This window comes from Syngnathus scovelli, chromosome 10, assembly GCF_024217435.2.
Source record: "Syngnathus scovelli strain Florida chromosome 10, RoL_Ssco_1.2, whole genome shotgun sequence".
Lineage (NCBI taxonomy): Eukaryota > Metazoa > Chordata > Actinopteri > Syngnathiformes > Syngnathidae > Syngnathus > Syngnathus scovelli.
The window spans coordinates 10,334,205-10,353,923 of NC_090856.1; the positions used below are offsets into that span (position 1 = coordinate 10,334,205).

The 19,719-nt window shown below is 48.4% G+C and overlaps 2 protein-coding genes across 2 annotated transcripts; one reads left to right on the forward strand and one right to left on the reverse strand.

Moving 5' to 3' along the window:
• Positions 1 to 391: 391 nt before the first annotated feature.
• arhgap39 (Rho GTPase activating protein 39) lies at positions 392 to 14,113 on the forward strand. The gene is made up of 11 exons (XM_049732354.1): positions 392 to 505; positions 7,650 to 8,069; positions 8,632 to 9,883; positions 10,008 to 10,172; positions 10,249 to 10,434; positions 10,539 to 10,752; positions 10,904 to 10,977; positions 11,046 to 11,245; positions 11,409 to 11,500; positions 11,619 to 11,788; positions 12,064 to 14,113. The coding sequence occupies exons 1-11, from the start codon at positions 495 to 497 to the stop codon at positions 12,256 to 12,258; spliced, it is 2,979 nt and encodes a 992-aa protein (XP_049588311.1). The 5' UTR covers positions 392 to 494; the 3' UTR covers positions 12,259 to 14,113.
• Positions 14,114 to 14,726: 613 nt separating this feature from the next.
• rad54l (RAD54 like) lies at positions 14,727 to 19,602 on the reverse strand. The gene is made up of 17 exons (XM_049732357.2): positions 19,190 to 19,602; positions 19,015 to 19,095; positions 18,589 to 18,702; positions 18,453 to 18,513; positions 18,117 to 18,252; positions 17,940 to 18,009; positions 17,490 to 17,778; positions 17,288 to 17,412; positions 17,054 to 17,204; positions 16,843 to 16,969; positions 16,703 to 16,777; positions 16,460 to 16,590; positions 16,208 to 16,318; positions 15,944 to 16,146; positions 15,694 to 15,873; positions 15,456 to 15,619; positions 14,727 to 15,009 (listed from the first exon to the last, which is right to left on the reverse strand). Exons 1-17 carry the CDS (start codon positions 19,190 to 19,192, stop codon positions 14,805 to 14,807), a joined length of 2,226 nt encoding a protein of 741 aa, XP_049588314.1. The 5' UTR covers positions 19,193 to 19,602; the 3' UTR covers positions 14,727 to 14,804.
• Between the last annotated feature and the right edge of the window lie 117 nt (positions 19,603 to 19,719).

Sequence of the window (19,719 nt, forward strand, 5' to 3'; positions counted from 1 at the left end):
GGTGCCCCATAAATAGCATGATGAGATTGGTGTGCTTTCACGGGGCACCCAAACAATCGGTTGCACGGTAGCTGGCATCCCGCACTGTTCTTCGATTGAACGCCTCACCACCAAGTGCGCATTCGACCCAATGTGCCAAGATAACGAGAGTAACCATCATACAAAAGGAAGTTAGTAGTTTTAGATTTAAAGATCAAGACTAATTTTGACATGGGACACAAGTTTTAAAGGGTAATTGTGACGTGACTCAGTGTTTGTATAATATACTATTAAGACGCGAAAACGCTAAGGATTGCAAAAAGGCGCCCACTTCAGAAAGCATAATTTATTTTATTGTGAAAGACATAACAGGATGTGTCTTGGTGCTTACCCCTACCTTGACTCTGGTCTCCCCGAGTTGGACTGGTTGGACTGCGGCGGTTGCGGTTTTGGCCAACATGGAGCGAACCTCTGTAGGATTTACTCAAAACGGATTTTAAAAACCGCCGGAGAAAATGGCCGAGAGGTGAGTCTTAGCGACGCGTGTTATCGTTGTTTCGTCGATGGGATGAAGAGTGATATTGCCTCTGGAGGACAGACGGACGGGCGGCCGGTCGCCGCGTCCGGGCCACCATTTATCAACGTTCTCGCCGAGGAGCTGATGGCAGGTGCGCCAGGCTCGGTGTCGGGTGCTCGCCCACCCTCGTTTAGCTTCGATTGGCAGAGTAGCTGGCGCCCGGGAGGAGGCTGCTGGCAGGCGGCTGCTGGCCGCTGCTTGTATGCACCTGTCGGAGCGAATCGTCCTCACCTCAGCGGAATGTCGCTAATGCTAACGGAGGATGCTAACGGAGCATCAGTGCGGGATGAGAAGGAGGAGGAGGAGGAGGAGGCTGCTTCAGCATCCTTATCCTTATCCTCACCGAGGATGAACGGAGTCAGTCTAATGTTGCCTTTCTGACAGTAAATAGTGTGTATTTATGGAGAAATAATCAACTTGGCCACTTTCCTCGACAGATATTTCATTTTAGGGGGTTGGGCAAAGTCTTGCATTTTCTGCCAAAATGCAACTTTTCCCTTTTGCAACTTTTTGCATTCTATTATCTAACTATTGCAAATGTAGCTGTTGAAAACATCACATAAAGTTTCAGTGGCCTCACCCTCATCCGGATGATGGATGAAGGGAGACAGCAGGAAGTGCGGTGCCCTTCTCCTTCCATTGCGACGCCTTTCAGGCACACGTTGCCTACTCCCATTCAGTAAGGAAGGCAGCATGGCGGCTGTTGCTTGCCTACCTCTCAGTTTGGAGGTTCAGGGCTCAAATCTAGTAACAGGCCGTGCTGTGTGAAGCTTGACTGCAATCTTTGCTTTGTCACTGACAATCAGTTGCTGGTCTATATGTGCCTTACTGTACAGTCGACCAGTCCATTCGTGGTTTGTTCATGTCTGCCATGAACTTGGCTGTCGACCAGTTGATTGTTCGTCTTCTGGTGTCCTGCAATTGGCTGGTGACCAGTACAGGGTCTTGCGTGTTTCCCACCCAAAAGTCCCTACTAAGCAATGCAAAAAATAAAAACATACTTCTCTTTGAAAAATTGACAACTGGATGATGAACCCAGTCCCTCCCATATATGGCGTATCGGAGAGCTCACATTAGCTGTTGGGAAAAGTGCTCTGAGGTGTGTTCCTAACTTGATGTTCACCCGTGAATCGGGTGGAACATTTAAAACAAGCCAAATTTGAATGCGGTCTGACCTAGTGCCAAAAAGTGAGCGCACTCCTTTGTTCTGTGGATAGTGAAGCTGACAGAGTAGAGCATGAGGCTAACTTAGCTTGTTTCTGGCACAGCTGGCACACAGCTAGGCTAGCATGGTTAGCCCTGCTTAATAATTGATGTTGTTGTATTTGTGTGTCACACAGATCGTGTAACCTCATTTAAATCACGACAGACATGCACACTCACATTGAGCCTGGCTGCTTTGAACCAAAATGCAAATTTTGTTGTGTATGCATGTCATGTATGTGTGTGAAGGTAACAGACATAATGAGCTATTATCACAAAATATTACTAGAAGCGCCTCACAGTAATGTAAATGATAAACAGTTGCATGAAGTTTGTCAAAGTTCAACTCCTGAAATTTGCTCGAGACGGCCGCTTTAAACCAAAATGGCTATCCTCCTGTTCAACTTGATGGTTTGTGGTCTATATTGCCTTGTTGAAGTGCTGTGTGCTAATCTTTGCTAGTAGCTAGCTAGCAGCGGGTGTGCGTATTTTAGTGGGTAGAGTGTGTGTGTGAGTGTCAGCAACCTGAGTGCGTTGGGGGCGGGGGCACTTTCCAACTCTAATAGGATTACGTCTTATTGTATTTGTTGAAATGCTGCTGCTCAGGGTGTGTGTGTGTGTGTGTGTGTGTGTGTGTGTGTGTGTGTGTGTGTGTGTTTGTGCTTCCTGTGTATGGTGTTTTCACAAGTGTTTTGATGTGATGCATGTTGCTGTGATGTGTGTGTTGACGTTTGTGTGAATGTGAGTGAATGTATTTCCGATGAGCGTACGTGTACTGATGTGACAAGGTGAGGGAATGTTAACGAGGAGGCACTTTTAATTAACAGTCGCTTGCGTGTGTCTGTGGGCCAGTCGGAGAGAGGGAGAGGTTGTGGAAATGAATCCCCGCAGCCATTGTTGTTGTTATTGTGATGAGTGGTAGCGGTAGTAGATCAACACAAGAGGCTGCAGTGGAACACTTTGATTTGGGCACACACACACACACACACACACACACACACACACACACACACACACACACACACACACACACACACACACACACACACACACAACTCAGTGGGGGAAGTAGCGCATATTTCATCAAGCTGCTGTCGTCACACCCAAAAGTGCCTTTTGGATGTTAAAATTTTAATTTGTCAACCTGGCAAACATTGCTAATTGATGCCAAGCATGGAATAAAATGACACTTGAATCCAATTTTGTGACAAACAACAACAGTACCAAACATACAGGCACTTTTGTTCATTTGTCTGTGAACCTTTGCATTGTGTGTTAGCATTAAGCTCGTGGACTTTTATGAGGCAAATGTTTTTTGCCACCATCTCACACCAGTAACTAACCAGTAAGAAAAATCTAAACACTAAAACAAAGACGGCTCCAATTTGTGTATTTTAAACAATCCACAACCGTGTTAAGAATGGACTGCTAGTTTAACACTGATTAACATCAATGTTGTGATGCAACAACCCTCAACACTGGCATATTCTTTACATAGAACTCCGGCAATTAGTGCTGCACTGATGAGCTCACAGAGGAGTTGACACGTCCTCGTGAATGCGCCACCACTGTAATGTAAATATCAGGTGTGATGGAAGAATGATGGAAATAGGACGTTCAGCACACGTGAAGGATTTGGTTATGCTGCAGTCTAAGTGCGGACGCTTGAAGCAGCAAGGAAGCAGAGCTGCTCATTTTGTGTGTGTGTGCGTGTGTAATAATGGCTGTGATTGGTCCATAGGGTGTAGGCTGAAGGGTCAGAGTGGTCAAACATGCCCACTCAAGTGTTCCGCTTGCTATTCAAAGCCACTCAACCCCCACAATCCGTGTGTGTGTGTCTCTGTGTGTGTGCGCACGTGTGCGTGCGTTTGTAATAGAGCTGTAAAAGACTCTGGCCGAGCACAATATGTCTCTTGATGCCCTTGATGGACATCTGGGAGTATGGTGGGGTGTACTGTAGAAAGTGGAAGTAACAAAACAAGATAGCACTTTGGTGATTTTTTTCAAATTAACCAGTCTTGGTGGTTTTTAGTTTGGATTTCAAGTCAGGCTTTTGAACTCAAGTAAAGGTGTCGAATTAAGATCTAAAGCCAGGATTAAGGTTTTAAGATTGCCCTTGGGCTTCAAACGTTGTTTATAAACTAAGATTAAGATTTCAAATCACGCTTTCAAGATTGAGTAAAGGTTAAAATTCAGGGTTGAGGTTTCGAGTTAAGGTAGTAAATTAGGGTTTCAAGCGTTGTTTAAGGTGACAAGGAAAAGGTTAGGTTTTTCAAGTTATGCTTTTGAGCTTTGGTCACAATTTGAAGTCAGAGTCTCGTCATGTTGATGTTAGGCGCTGTCTGAACGTTGCGTCTGATGCCGCAATCACGGGATTTAGGCAGCGAGGCGGGTTGAGGGGGATGGGGAACGAGTGGGTTGGTGTCACGCTACCTTTGCAGACGTGGCACATGTGCAGCGACAGAGGGTCACGCCATGGATGAGGCCACCGTTGCTAGGAAACCGTCTCCCCCGCACTCAACTGATGCGCAGCCTCGGTGAGAGGCTCGATGCTGGTGTGGCACAGAGCTCGCCTCGACCTTTGACTACCGGCGCATAGGTGACATGAGCTCGTCCAGCCCAGCAAAGCTTTTTGGGACTTGGCAATTCGATTCTTAGATGAATTAGCAACTAGCAAGAATGCTAATGCTAAAACTATGGCATTAAGGTTGTATCTTGGGGAATCCAGTTTGCGGCTGTTCTCGGAGCTCAGAATCATGGACGGGGCAGCACTGGCTGTCAGGATGGCAAGGAGTGGGGGGAGGGGTTACCTGATGGACTGATTGATAGTAACCAGAAAATGACGGAGGGAGCGGGGGCTGGAGCGTGTCACTTGCCGTATCTCTTGATTGGTATTGGCCCTGCAATCCTCACCCCTGTTAGTCAAGCAGTGATTGGATGCAGCCCGCTCACTGACACGGAAAATCATCAGTGGATGTGGAGCATCCTCGCTCGGCATAAAATTGATGGGGCGAAATCAAAGAATGGATGACAAATTCATTCTTTCATCGTTCTGAAAGGCTCTGAAGGACCGTGAATCCTTTCCACTATTAGGTGTGTGCGTATGCGCGGGCGTGTTCGTGCTCATATTCTTATTGCTAATCAAAACAGCAGCACCTAGCAAGGCATCAAAACAATTGAACCAGTTTTGTTCCGTTGCTAATCAAAATAGCAGCACCTGCAGCATTCAGCGTGAAGCCTTGCCGCATGTTCGCTACGAGCGTACAAACAGTTGTAATAACGGCCTGTCACAATCTGTGCTCATCATGGTGGCAATTTGAGGGGGGAGAGTTGAAAGCTGGTGAGCTAACAGACGAGCTAGCATGTGCACACGCGAGGTGTCCGCTCGCTGCCGTCGCGGAGGACATCTGTGCGGGCACACTCGCTGTTAATGAGGGAGAGTGTACGCACTCATCAAATGCTGTGAAATCAGCTGATGCTGACTCACACGCAGGCGTCGCGTGACGGCGGCGAGCCAGTGCAGTTCGAGTGTTGGGAAAGAGCAGCTCCTGCATTTAACATGAGCCGGCTCGCAAATGGACAGAGCGGCAATCAATGTTTAATTAGCCGCACATAGTTTATTAGTCGCGCTGCGTGTGCGTGAATGTCACATGACATCTGCTTGATGGATACAAGTGTGTTACTCTGATACGAGAGAAGAAAACTGCACTTTAAGGGCCCTGTTTTAGCCTAACTGCGCCTGGGTGGAGTTCGGGGCCGTTTGCACTATTGTGGGAGTGAACACAGTTAGAATATTGTAAAATAATAATATGATGGATTCCCCCGGCATTTTACACGCCCAGGCATCCATCTTCCGTCACCAAGAAAATCCAACAAAAAAGCTCTGTTCAATAGAGCAGTCACGTGTTGTGCGTTAATCAGAGACTTTAGGAAAACGTGTTTTACAACTCTTTAGTAAAAGATGAGGGGGTACAAAAGCCTTTGCAGCCATGTTTTGCGGCGTGGCGCGGCAGGGGGCCGACTGGCACCTCCCATGTTTTCAGCTCCCAGCTTTCCCGGAGGCCGCTTTAGTGTTGGCAAGATTCCAGATGAGCTCAGGAGGCTCACCGGGAATGATGCAGGAATCCACGGAGAGGAGATGTTGCGCTCAGCTTTGAGCGGCTGCGACAGAATGAGTGGAATGCCGCCACCCGCCAGATGGCAGGGGAGGAGCCTAGCGCCTCTTCTCAGAATAACTCACAACATTCTCCTTCCTATCTAACTTCCTCCCTTCCTTCCTTCCTTCCTCCCTTCCTTCCTTCCTTCCTTCCTTCCTTCCTTCCTTCCTTCCTTCCTTCCTTCCTTCCTTCCTTCCTTCCTTCCTTCCTTCCTTCCTTCCTTCCTTCCTTCCTTCCTTCCTTCCTTCCTTCCTTCCTTCCTCCCATCCACTATCACATCAGACAGTGTCTAAAAGCGTTTTGCTTCAACCATTTGTTTCATAACTTCTTAAAACTATGTCGTGGAAATTGGGACTCTGTGAAACTGAATTGAAATGTTATATGGTATGACAGTATTTTTATTTCATTTTTTGAAGTTGATTGCAAGTTTGTTTGAAAAATATGTAATAAACATTTGTCACATTTTGCTAATTTAGTTACACACAAATGCTGCCATTTTGCTTCGTCACTGATAACACCGGAACTTTTGGCGGGAAAAAAATCTGTAGAGGATGAAGTTTTCTGTCTAATTTGCAACATTTTCTGTATTTAATCTGAGATTACAATCAGGTGAATTTGCTTACCTGAGTAAAACCGAGCGGCGAGCACTTGAAAGCCACGAAAGAAAAACTGAAAGGCGCGCACACACACACACATACACACACACACACACGCACACACGCGCGCACACACACACGCACGCACACGCACACACAGACAGGAATGCAAAGTAAGCAAGACAAATGTTACATTCAGGGACATAAAGCGGCTGGCCAGGGGCCACGAGAAGATGGCGGCTCTCTTGGTAAACACACTTCAAGCCTCTTTGGATGCGCTCGGAAGCTCTCACTTCACAAAAACGGCTCAGAAAAAAAGAAAAAAAAGCTTATTGTCCGATTTCACAAGCTTGACTTGAACTGACCAAAACGGAGAAAACGAGCTTTTTGCCCACCAGCAAAATACGATTTTCTCGAGTCGTATAAGCCCTTTTAACATTTAGTCGTTTAGGCATAAATTCTTGAACATGAGCTACTTTAGCGTGTGGCGGTTGTATGATGTTACTAGCGCCGGGCAGCAAGATGGCTGACGCCTCGTAGCCCTTGGCCAACGTTTGTAGTCGCTCCGATTGTCCTTGTCGACGTGCGTTAGCCTGACAGACGCCAGCTTTCACTTGATAACCCCGTCCTGCCATTCCACACGTTATCTTACCTCCGTGCTTCTACTAATATGACCTGAAAAATGTTCTTCAATGTCCGTTCATTTTGCACAGAATAGGAACCTGGGGAAAAATAGACACGGCACGGGGGTAGAAAAACGTCAGCTTGAGCGGACTGCGTGAAAGGGGTGACCGTGTCAATCGTCAGTTTGTCGTTGGTGAATATTTCATCCCACGCCGTGGGCTGAAAGTGGGTCACTTGGACTGCAAAGGCGTGAAGCAATTACGGCCAATTAATCCTCCCGTCGCCCCAGCGGAGTTCTACTTAACGGCCCCCTTCTGCTCCATTTGACACGGCGGGACTGTGACAATGGCTGTTTACAAAGACGCACTTTTTTGTTTTAATTTACCAATTTCATGTGTTTACAAGTTTTCTTTGTCTTCCTCTCTTAAACATTTAATCTTAATAGCTGAGAATAGCATAGCCACATGCTAACGGAGTTGAGCTGACCGAGACTACCCGTTTGTTTGCCGCCAGGTTGGAGTGGGTGGAGATCATCGAGCCGCGCACGCGTGAGCGCATGTACGCCAACCTACTGACGGGCGAGTGCGTGTGGGACCCGCCGCCGGGTGTGCGCATTAAGCGCACAGGCGACAACCAGTGGTGGGAGCTTTTTGACCCCAACACCTCGCGCTTCTACTACTACAATGCTTCCACGCAGCGGACCGTCTGGCACCGCCCGCAAGGTTGCGACATCATCCCGCTGGCTAAACTGCAGACGCTCAAGCAGCACACCGACGCCGCCAGCCCCCGCCACGCCGCCGCCGGGGTCGCCGAAGGGGCGTCGGCCGACAACAGTCCGGGACGCAACAGCGGGGTCAGCCGAGAAGGGAGCACCTCGTCCTCCCTGGATCAGGAAGGGACTGACAAACAGGTCGGGAAGGACGAAGCAGAGCGGTGAGTGAGGGCGGGGGCCAACTGTCACGCAACATCTCAGGCTCATCTCGGCCGCTTGGAAAATTTTGAGTTTATAAGCGGAAAGTCTGCTTCCTAAAAGGCCTGCCGAGGCTCTGAAAATGTTGTGCTGGGCCTTCAAAAGATCCCAAGCGCCTTTGAAGGCTTCTCTTGTTTGTTTCCACATTCTCACGCTCACGCCATTCAGCGAGCATTCGGCGCCCGCCTGCTTCAGAGGTGCCAAAGTACCAGGTGACCGATCAATTTCACACTAGGGTCCTCTTGTGGTTGTCAGCGGTGTTGGATATACGAGACCAATGCCAAGTGAGGAGCTGGCTCGCTGGCTGGCTTGCTGGGTGCCAGTGAAACGCTTGCCTGATTAAAGTTTCAACATGAACTCGAGGAACTTTGGCTAATTAAACACTTGCAGCTTTTTATTCTTTTATTGATTGACTTGAAGTCTCCCGCTCTCCCCTGAATGTGTCTAATCCCTTTTGTATTTTCTCATTGAGTCTTTTCTCCTTTCCTCCTCCTCATATCCTGTCGTCCCCTCTCCCGGCCTCAGCACGTCCCCGTTCAGATGGAACACAGGTACCAAGGAGCGCATGCTGATCAAGGTGACGGACCGCGAGCCCAGCTTCCTGTCCCACCAGGGGAATGGTTACTCGCCGTGCGACCCGCCCACGCCGGGCGGGGGCACGGCGGCGCGAAGCCGGCGTTCCTCCGGGGGCGGCAACCCAGCGCCCTCGGAACCCGACACCTCCCCGGTCCCGTACCCCGAGCGCCGGCATTCTCCCTTTCTGAAGCGCGCCGAGCTGGGCGGCACCCAACGACGCTCCTCGGCCGAGTCGCAGCCGTCGTCGCCGCGCTACGCCTACGAGCCGCCGCTCTACGAGGAGCCGCCCTCCGAGTACCAACCGCCGCCCATCTATGAGGAGCCGCCCTCCGACATCCACCTGTCCGAATCGTCCTTCTACGGTGCCGGGAAGTCGCCCGCCCGCAAGACCTCGGTGCCCCTCTACCACTCTCCCAAGCAGTCTCCTTACGGCCAGCTGGTTCTGACCCGGCAAAAATGTCCAGACAAGACGCAAAGTCTGGAGTACAGTCCCGTGGGGAAGGAATATGTCAAGCAGCTGGTGTATGTGGAGCAGTCGTCCTCTAGCCCTCGCTTCAAGACGGCCGACCGCCTGCTGCGTTACGGCACCACGGGAGGCTACGGCGGCTCCTACGGGGGCTCCTACACCCTGCAGCACAGTCAGTCGCTGATACGAGACCCCCGCCTGCTGCTGGACTACAGCGGCGAGGGCGGCGAGGGAGGCCAGAGGCTGCTCTACGAGGATTCCGTATCCTGGTCGTCCAGCCAAACTCACTCTTTGTCCACGTCCTCCGCCGGAGCCTTCTCCCCCGGCGGAAACCGCAAGCGCAAAAGCCGGAAGCCGTCGCTCCCCCAGGAGTTGGCTCGCTGCGGCGCCCCTGATGGGGACTTTGCGGGCACGGCGTCGGAGGCCATGCTGGCGCAGGCCCGCTTGGCGTGGGAGGCGCAGCAGGTGATGAAGCAGCGCAGCAGCTGGGACTCAGGCCAGGGCGGCGCCCAGAGCTCCAAGGACGGCTACGAGAGCGACGGCGCTGTGCCGCCCCCGCTGCCGGGGCCGGTGGTGAGGGCTTTCAGCGAGGACGAAGCCCTGGCGCAAAGCGATGGACACCTCTGGAAGAGAAGCACCTTCGAGCGTCTCGGATTCCCTCAGGCCCTGCTGGAGAAAAGTCTCTCCATGCAAACCAGCCTGGCCTCACCGGAGACTTATCTCCATCCCTCACAGGTACTCCTTCCCTCACGGTACTTGGCAAAAGTAAATAGTATCTGTAATTGTTTAGCGGCTTCCCAGATACCCACTGGAAAATTTCCGCCAGTCACTTAACTTTTTGCCCTTCTTCTCATCTCAGTCGGAGGACCTGGGAGCCTGCGCCCAGTTTGAGGCCAGCCGCAATGCCAGGAACATGATGCCGAGCGCCAGCTGCGGCGTCTTCCCAGAATTCACCCTGAGAAAACCGTCCTCCGAGACCGACATCGAGAACTGGGCGTCCAAGCACTTCAACAAACACACGCAGGTGCACAGACGCTAGCTTTAATGCTCACTTACCGCTCTTAACGTCATAGTAATCCAGTCATGCGATGAATTGTCAGGGTCTGTTCAGGAGGAAGGTGTCCATCGCCAACATGCTGGCGTGGAGCAGCGAGCCCATCAAGAAGCCCATGATCGTCACTTCGGACCGCAGCGTCAAGAAGGAAGCGGTGGACATCTTCAAGCTCATCCAGACCTACATGGGGGATCGCCGCACCAAAGCCGACCCCCTCAACGTAGCCCTGGAGGTCTAAGGACTTTTAGTACACAGCAGTGCCCTCTTCAGGCGTGGTTGGCAACCACAGAAAATACAACGGATTGTCTTAGTGGATTTTATTTTTTTCCCCTCCAGGTGGTAGTCCGCGGGTGGAGTAACCAGGGACTCCGCGACGAGCTCTACATCCAGCTGTGCCGGCAGACCACGGAGAACTTCCGCTACGACAGTCTGGAGCGTGGCTGGGAGCTCATGGCTATCTGCCTGGCCTTCTTCCCGCCCACGCCGCGCTTCCACAATTACCTTGAGGGCTACATCTGTAGACACATGGACCCTCTCAACGACACCAAGGGTTTGTACACACTTAAGTGTAGTCTTATTTAGCCATGATTTTTTGACAACCTTATTTTTCTATATGATGGTCAAAATATTACAAACAGCTGTGTAAATAAGAATTAATTTATCAAAGTTATTAAATAAGTCCTGTGTGTTGTTTTCTTCAGGAGTGGCTATTAGCAGCTATGCTAAACATTGCTACAGGAAGCTAACCAAGGCGGCACTGACCGGAGCCAAGAAGGTACCGTCGAGACCCCGTCCAGTTCAATCCAATCTAGTCCAGTCACGGGTGTCCACGTTCGTTCTCAGGGTCTTCAGAAGCCCTGTCTGGAAGAGATCCAGCATGCCCGCAATGCCATCTTCAGCCCATCCATGTTTGGCTCTTCCCTGGAGGAGGTCATGGCCCTGCAGAGGGAGCGCTACCCGGACCACCAGCTGCCCTGGGTTCAGACCCGCCTGTCCGAAGAGGTCTTGGGCCTCAACGGGGACCAGACGGAGGGCATCTTCAGGTCAGGAACCCCGTTTCTATCTCAATAAATTCGAAGGTGAACCAACAATTCGAGTCAGACAAGCTACATTGTACCGCCAAGCCTTTTTATTGCAAAATAAGAAATAATCATAAAATAGTCATATAGCTCCATCCAAAAAGTCAAGTTTTGCTTGTGTGTCCAGGGTTCCGGGAGACATTGATGAGGTGAACGCTCTCAAGCTGCAAGTGGACCAGTGGAAGATCCCAACGGGACTGGAGGACCCTCACATTCCAGGTCAGCACTCACATCCGCCCCCTCCAGCATAAAGGATTCATAGCAAGAAAATGTTTTTAGTTTATTTTTACCAATATTACTTTTTATTTAATTGCATGCCATGCATGCACATCCACAGCGTCACTTCTAAAGTTTTGGTACCGCGAGCTAGAGGAGCCACTCATCCCACACGAGTTCTACGATGAGTGCGTCAAGAACTACGACAACGCAGAGGCCGCTGTCCAAGTAGTGCTGGGACTGCCGCACATCAACAAACTAGTGCTATGCTACCTCATTCGCTTCCTGCAGGTACGAACACAGCACCAGCGCAAGGACAGGAAATAGTACATCGGAATAGTCAAATAATTAAGCAGACATGGAAAATTGTTTTTGTAAAGAATTGATTGTGACAGTATTTAATGAAATTAAAAAAGTTAAAATGTTTTTGTCAAAGAAAATAATCCATAAAATTTTCAGTTATAGTATAAATTTACTATAATTAAGTTGTTATTGAATTAGAAAGTGCAAAATAAATATGCTGAAAGTATATGAAGAATTGAATTGAGTAATTCATGGCAACACAGGTGTTCGCGCAGCCGTCCAATGTGTCGGTGACCAAGATGGACGTGAACAACCTGGCCATGGTGATGGCGCCCAACTGCTTGCGCTGCCAGTCGGACGACCCGCGCGTCATCTTCGAGAACACGCGCAAGGAAATGTCCTTCATCAGGCTCCTCATCCACACGCTGGACACCAGCTTCATGGACACCATCCTATAACCCCCCCCACACACATACACACACACACACACACACACACACACCCTAAAAGAAAAAAAGAAGGTGGCATGACCCACACCCCTGCGGTACTCCGCGTGCCTTTATGGAAAGCCCCTCCAGCAATTTCTCCACGTCCTTTATATTCTTTGTCCTCACTAGGAAGACAATTCAGTGCACTAGTAGTACAGCTGTAGCTTTTAAAAATAATTAACTGTAAAAAACAACACAAGTCACAGTCGTTCTACTAGTGCTCCGAATGCTCTTATTCTGCTGGACCAAGAGAGCATTACCACATGGACACCAAACTAGATATCAAGGATGGAGCCATCTTACGATCTTAGTATCAGTATGCCAACTGAGGCACGAGAAATGAAGAAACTTTAGCGTCAACTTAACCATCTTACGAGTGAGGACAAAGCACACACTAGTACATGGACCTCGAGCTGGGTATGAAGATTATGGAGCAAATCTTTCCATATGCCTTCACAGTTGCAAGACCAGGATACCCTCATTGATGCCGTTGCAACTTGCCACTGATTTGTGAATGTGTCTTTTGGTTTACTTATTTCACACCGTGAAACTAATGTGCTTCTAAAAAAAAAAAAAAAAAAAAAAAAAGAAAGAAAAAAGACAACGCTGCAACGTCCAAGCCCCTTTCGCGCAGCACCACAAGTGCCGACACTTTTACGGATATGAAGATTGTGAAGTTTCACATCCGACACCAATTCTGCCCTATTTGTGTCAAAAGCGATTGTCAGCGCCCGACGACAGCGTAATAATTCACGGTGGGATCAACCCCAGAAAATTCATCTGAAATTACATTGGTGCCTTGAGATACAAGAGACCCAACAATTTTGGGCTTTTTCTTGCAAGCAGCAAGTCGAAATCTGGGGACCTCGACATCAACGCACTTCACACAAGCAGACAATAATTACATGTATTGAAAACTGCAGTAACTTGACTTTAGCTTAATGCTAACAGACAATTGGAAATATCTTAAGACGGGCTACTGAAAATATAATACATAAGTAGAAATTGTTTATCCTCTGCAACAAAGTATTGCTCCAACTTACTATAAGACACTTGTAGTAGTAACAGTCTTCTTTGATTGTGTCTGCATAACAGTATTATACTACCCTCCAGTGGCCACATTGCACACTAACTAGAAGCTGCAATCAAACTCCTATTTAGTTTTTCGGTAAGTGCAATAGCCCACGTCGTTATCTCAAGGTGCCATTGTATTCAAAGCAAATCTTAATCATATAAAAATGTTACCATGATGATTCAAAGGTTTGGGAAGCCGACCGAATTTTTTAACCTGCTCTTTTTTGAAACTTGTAATTTATTTCTTATTTATTTGATGCCTTCTTACGTGTTGTACGCGTGTCAGACGAATGTGTGTGATGTACATTAAGCGTGTACAGACAAAAAAAAAGTTGACCTATAGAGAGTGATGTGAACGTTAACATGAAACAAACAAGCTTAAGCTTTTAAAGACATGGTAAAATTTCACACGTTGATGGAAGTTTACGAGTCTATTTAAAGGCGTCCTTGTGAGCGCGGCCGAGCCGCGCAGTCAATCAGCATGCACACGTAGTGACATTGAAGCAGATTGTTTCCAGTTCCAGGTGTAAAAGAAAACCCAAGTTCTTTTTATATCGGACGAGGGGGTTTTCTATTCTTGTGATGAGGAGGAGGAAGAGTGAGGAATATCAGTGTTTGTCACTTGTCACTTAGAGTCAAGACTGAACGTGTTCCTTTTTGCTTTAATAAACGACTCAAAGTGGCTTCGTCTTAGCTCGCACCATACAGTGCGTGTTTTGGCAGGTCGCCACTTTTCGTCAGACTTAAAACATTTTATTGCCACTCCCGACTGAAGTTTATTAAGTTTATTAAAGACAAATACGTAAACTGCCTCACAACTGCAAGTTTAGCTTGATGCTAACATAATGGAAAATATCAGTATGTGCAAACGGTTAACGTTGATAGTTGCAGTTTTAGAACAATCCACACACTGGATATTTGAACACAAATAGTGGCACAGAACATGTAAAGAACATAACAGGCATATAATCTTTATCTTCCAACTACGGAGCAATGTAATCCTGCGTCTGACGGTAAATGTAAATCATTTAAATCCGTATGTCTAATATACTGTCCTTATGTGGCCATGGTGGGAACATCACGTTGTGGCAAAGCAGTTGTCAATTGCAATTAAGAAACGGATGAATGAAATGGTTGTTGCTAATGTTTTCTTTTAGCCAAGAGCACCCGTAATTCCCAGAGGTCAGGGCCTTGTTCTGAAAATTCACATTTGAATTGAGATAAATTTATGCCTTTTGATGCCAATTTCAAAAATATAAAAAAAAAAAGTTGACCAGTGTAATTAAATAATTAAGTACAGGTATTACTGTAACGCTACCGGCACAAGTTCAAGTTTGTGAAGCACTGCTGATTGATGTACGTGATAATACAAAATTGGGCTTTTATTTGAGGATAAAAAAACAACACTGACAAAAAAATGTACAAGCAGAAATAAATCCAAGTCAAACAACACCCCTTTGGTCTTCATGGGAGCGCTGGTGGAAGACGAAGGAGATGGTAGCGGCGTCCCAGCAAGCCTTTAGCACTTGGTCCCTTAGGCCCTTCTTGTCCCAGCAGTGGTGCCACTGGGACAGGTCGCTGGTGCAGTCCAACTCTGGCGCAGGTGGCCGCACTTGGATACCGTTGACGCAGCGCCGACAGCGGAACCTGCGAAGTGGCTTCAAGTCATGCGTCTGATGCCGTTTGTTTGACAGGTAACTGCTGTTTGGTGGAGGCTTACAATTACCCTGTATTCATACATGTATTCACAGTATGTTAGCATTAAGCTACAGATGTTTAATTGATGGTTGTTTTGAATATTTTGGTGGTAAAATATAACATACCAAACAATATAACTTTTTTTTCCCTCATTTCAGTTTTACAGTTAAGTGAGAGTGACAAAGAAAATTCAAACAAGCTCGCTTCGCATCTTTGGAGAACTGCGTGAGCAAGTCTGAAGTGAGTAAGGTGACATGATTTCCTTTGATTTGAAACAGAAAACATCTAAACTGTGTTGGTCTTGGCAGATGTGTTGGTCTTGGCAGATGTCTAACTGCAAAAGCTTGAAAACGTGATCGCATGCCGGCCTATAAGGCAGAAAAGCAAATTCTTACTTGTCATGCGTGTCACTGGCCGTCTCTCCGTTGAGCGTAAAGAGCTCGCGGAGTTCTCCGAGCGAAAAGTGTCGCTCCACGTCCTGTTCTTCGTCCACCACGCAGCTGCTCAGTGCCTTTTTGTGCGCCTGCCGCTGCAGGATTTTCTCCTCGATGGTTCCCGTCTGCGGACGCATGGGGCAGGATCACGTACAAAACATCGGAACTCAAGATGTCCGTCGCTTGCCCGTCGACTCACCGACAGCAGTCTGTAGATGTAGCACGTCTTCTTCTGGCCATCCCTCCACACCCGCGCCATGGCTTGCTCATCGTTGGCCGGGTTCCAGTCGGGATCAAACATCACCAGGCGGTTGGCGCCAATCAGGTTCAGACCGCAGCCGCCCGCCTTGCTGCTCAGCATGAAGATGAACTCTGGGTTCTGAAACAAGAAGCGGTTGAATTGAAACCATGAAAATGGTGAGAAGCATCTTCAAGGATTTTCAACTTACGTCAGGACTGTTGAATCTCTCCACAACCTTGGCCCTCTTCTTGATTGACATGGTGCCATCCAGTCGTACGTAGGGATACCTTCTGGAGTGGCACAGCCTCTCAAAGATGTCCAATGTTTGCGTGTAGTTGGAGACCAGCACTACTTTGTCGCTGGTGGTGGTCCTTGTCATGGCCAGGATCAAGTCCAGGACCAACATTTTGCCTGGAATGACAGCAAGTACACGGCATCACTTGTGCCGACGTTCGCGCCGGCATCGTCTTACCTGACAGCTGCGGCTCCACACTTTTAATGGAGTAGCCGCCTGGGAAAAGATCCAGAGTGCCTTGGAAACCTTCCTCTCCCTGTAAGCACTTGTCATGGATGAGAGCTGGGTCTGACAAGAGTGGACATGTGAGGGAAGAGCCACATTTGAAGGTCTCATAGCCAAATACAGTGCAGCTTTGAGATAAGACTCGAATGAATATTGAGACCAAAGCAAAAAAAAACGGTGCTACGAGTGTCAAGGAAATCTTACGATTGCACAGTTTCTTGAGCGAGGTGATGGACGACAGGGAGGAGACGTTAATCTTGCCCGTCTGCAGTGCCTCCATGGGATTGGCCTGCGTCAGAAAGTGTTTGTAGAGCGCCGTCTGCAGCGGCGTTAGCCTGTTGCGAGACAACGCATTTGCACCATTAGCAGCTCATGTCAAGAAAGGTCTCAGAAGTTTGAGCCAGAAAAGTCCCAAATTGTAAAATTAGTGTGGCAAATTACACCTACTTGCAGCAGACCACCTGCTCGATCTTCACAGGCAAATATTTGGACAGGATGTCGGAGGTTCTCCTGATTAAACACCTGAAAAAACCACAGCACTCAAGGCCACTTTCACCCCAAAGCGGAGAGAAGGGGGGGGAAAAGACCTGTTGACAATGGCAATGAGCTCCTTGAGTTTGTCCTCTCCCTCCTGTCGTTCTTTATCGCTGGCGTCGGCGTCACGACCCTTCAGGATGGGCAGCTCAAATCGCTTCTTAAACTCCTGAGCGGTACCTGATGTGACAGAATTTTTTTTGAATAGCATTACAACAGCTGCTCAAAACTCTGTCTGGCCCAGCCATGTACGCGAGCGCTAACCCAAGATGCCGGCGTTGACAAAGTGCACCAGGCTGAAGTACTCCAGCAGGTCGTTCTGGATGGGTGTGCCCGATATCAGCACCCTCCTCTGGGCACGCATGGCGTTCAGGGCTTGGTACGTCTGGTTGTCGGAGTTCTTGAGCCGGTGGCCCTGCGTGCGAGTGAGACTGTGTGTGCTGCACCGCTGACCGCGCCGCAAAGGTCAGCGTTGCGAGTCAAGCGGCCTACAAATACCTCATCGCAGATGATAAGTCCCACTTGGCCTTTGTGCAGAACCTCAGCGTGCAGCCGGAAGGTCTCATAGGAGATGATGAGAATCGGCGTTGGTGCACGAAGCCCACGCTGCGAGATGAAGTTCACTAGGAAAGATGACCGACGTGCAGTAACGTTACATGACGTACGCGGTCGAGCCACGCCGCAGCGCCCGATTGCTCACCGAGCTGTCGGTCAATGTTGTCCTTGGAGCCTCCGTCGATGGCCAGCGGCACAACGCGCGCTCCCAGCCACTTGGACACCTCGTTGTACCAGTTGCGCACCAGACTGGAGGGCGACACCACAATGGCCTTGTCGATCTCAGGCTTGGCGTCGGCGCTCTGGCGCAGCAGCGTCCACACCAGCGCGATGCACTGCAGGGTCTTGCCCAGGCCCATCTCGTCGGCCATGATGCAGCCGAACGAGCCGGGGATGCGGCGCCCCGTAACACAGTCCCACAGGAACTTGACGCCCTAGAATTCGGTTACTAACATTAGGGCCCTGGGCCTATTTTATATTGGCCCTTTTAAGAATAATCATTGGTCAGTTTTACCGATTAAACACTGAAACATTCTTTTTCACGAAACAGACAGAGTGACATACAAGTGCCGTTTATGTATTACGTGGAGCTTACCTCTCTTTGGTGAGGTCTGAGCACCTTCCCTAAGACAGGGTCCACAACCACATGGACAGGACTTTTGTCCCTGCACAACACAACAAGACAAAAAAAAAAAAAAAAAAAAAGAGTGACAAAGTGAACCAGATAGCATGTGGATTCATGTTGGCCGTGTAACTGTCAGAGTGCTCCTACTTGTCTATTTTGAGCAGCTCGTGGGCACTCAGCGTCTCGGGCTCAAACAGAACCAGGGCATCGTCCGCAAAAGGGTCGTGAAGCGCCCGCCTCACTCCGGCTCGCTTCAGGCCCAGTGTCCGGATGCCCAGCGGGCCTGTTACGGGGGGGAAACAATGCAAAAGCTTCAGGTTATGTTCTTGATTAAAGCTCTGTCCGAGGACCACCAATAGCATCATGCTAACAGCTAAAGCTAATAATACAGAGTCAGATCCACAACTACACAATTGCAACCCTTCATACCCAACTGGACATTACCCTTGCCCCCTTAAAAACTTGTGTTGGTCAAAATCTCACCTGTGTAATTTGGGATGGGAACTTTAAATGGCTTGGAGAGGATCCGACGAATAAACTCCTCCTGAAGATGCACGATTTCCATCAGGTGATGAGGCAGTTAGACTCAATCAAATGCCACGCCTTCACACGTGCTTACATGTTTGTTGTTGTCTGCGCATGCGGCGCCAACGCTGAGCTGCGTCAGGGGCCTCCTGAACAGAGACACGGGACTTGGTTGTGTCGCTTGGCTCCCTATAGCTCTTTTTTTCTTCTGTGGAGAGCAGCACAGTACACCTGTCAGTCACTCAGCACAATCACCCAACATTAAAAGCAACACGAATAAATATGAAACCAAACAAACTACAGCGGCATCGTCGTGCCAAGGAACTGTGTTGAAGTCGATTGAGGAGCTTCATTTACAGAAACGTAGTATTGTGCTGCCAACTTGTGGCAACTATGTGTAATTATAAATACTTGCAGGATTTCATTAAGGTGGATGTTTGATTAGTAATGTTGCCATTTTAGAAAAACTTTAAAAAAAAGTATATTCACTCTTAGCTGGTAATTCAACAAATTAACTGACCGTCGCACACGTCCACTCTTGGTCATCCTCACCGTCGGCTTGCTTTCGTTTGGCGACCTGACTGGGAGCCCAACTCCTCCTCTGGGTGGTGACAAGACAAAAGATGCAAAACAAAATATGTCAATTTACAGGAGACTTTTAATGGCAATGAAACAAGCTCCATTTTATTGCTGACCATGTTCACTTTGTTGTCGTCGCGTTTCGGCCCAAAATTAGCCTGCTAACATCCTTGCCAGCGCATCGACGGGCTTCCAATGAGATGTTTGGCTCTCAAAATCAAAGTGTGACTTTACTTATAAAAGAATATTAAACTACATGTACATCGGCGACTACTATACAAAAACCGACGACAGTGCTGAGCGTTCGATTCCCCCTCAAACTGCGCGCTAAACAACTACGGCAAGCGCAAAGCTGAAAAAACACGCTATTTTAATTACTCAAATACAAATAACAATTACGCTAACGTTTACTCACTCAACTAATATGATTTACTTTAATTGAGACAAAGATGCTGGCGAATCAGTTTTCGCCACATCAGTGGCGATGAGATTAAGATTAATCTCATATGGTTCATCCCATAAACCCTCTTGCCAAAATCAAAATGGTACGTCCGGGGTCTGACGTGTTTAGTAAACCAGAAAGTCGAAGCAAAGAAATACATTGCGTAATTCTTATATTCTTTCCACTTCCGTGGTAAATCAGTTA

What these genes read in the sequence shown, in the direction of transcription:
- rad54l (XM_049732357.2), bottom strand. An exon ending in GACTTATCATCTGCGATGAG is followed by an intron (nt 17,205 to 17,287) that starts GTATTTGTAGGC and finishes ACTCGCACGCAG; the next exon opens with GGCCACCGGCTCAAGAACTC. An exon ending in TGTCAACGCCGGCATCTTGG is followed by an intron (nt 16,970 to 17,053) that starts GTTAGCGCTCGC and finishes CTGTCACATCAG; the next exon opens with GTACCGCTCAGGAGTTTAAG.
- arhgap39 (XM_049732354.1), top strand. An exon ending in CACTGACCGGAGCCAAGAAG is followed by an intron (nt 10,978 to 11,045) that starts GTACCGTCGAGA and finishes GTTCGTTCTCAG; the next exon opens with GGTCTTCAGAAGCCCTGTCT. An exon ending in ACCTCATTCGCTTCCTGCAG is followed by an intron (nt 11,789 to 12,063) that starts GTACGAACACAG and finishes ATGGCAACACAG; the next exon opens with GTGTTCGCGCAGCCGTCCAA.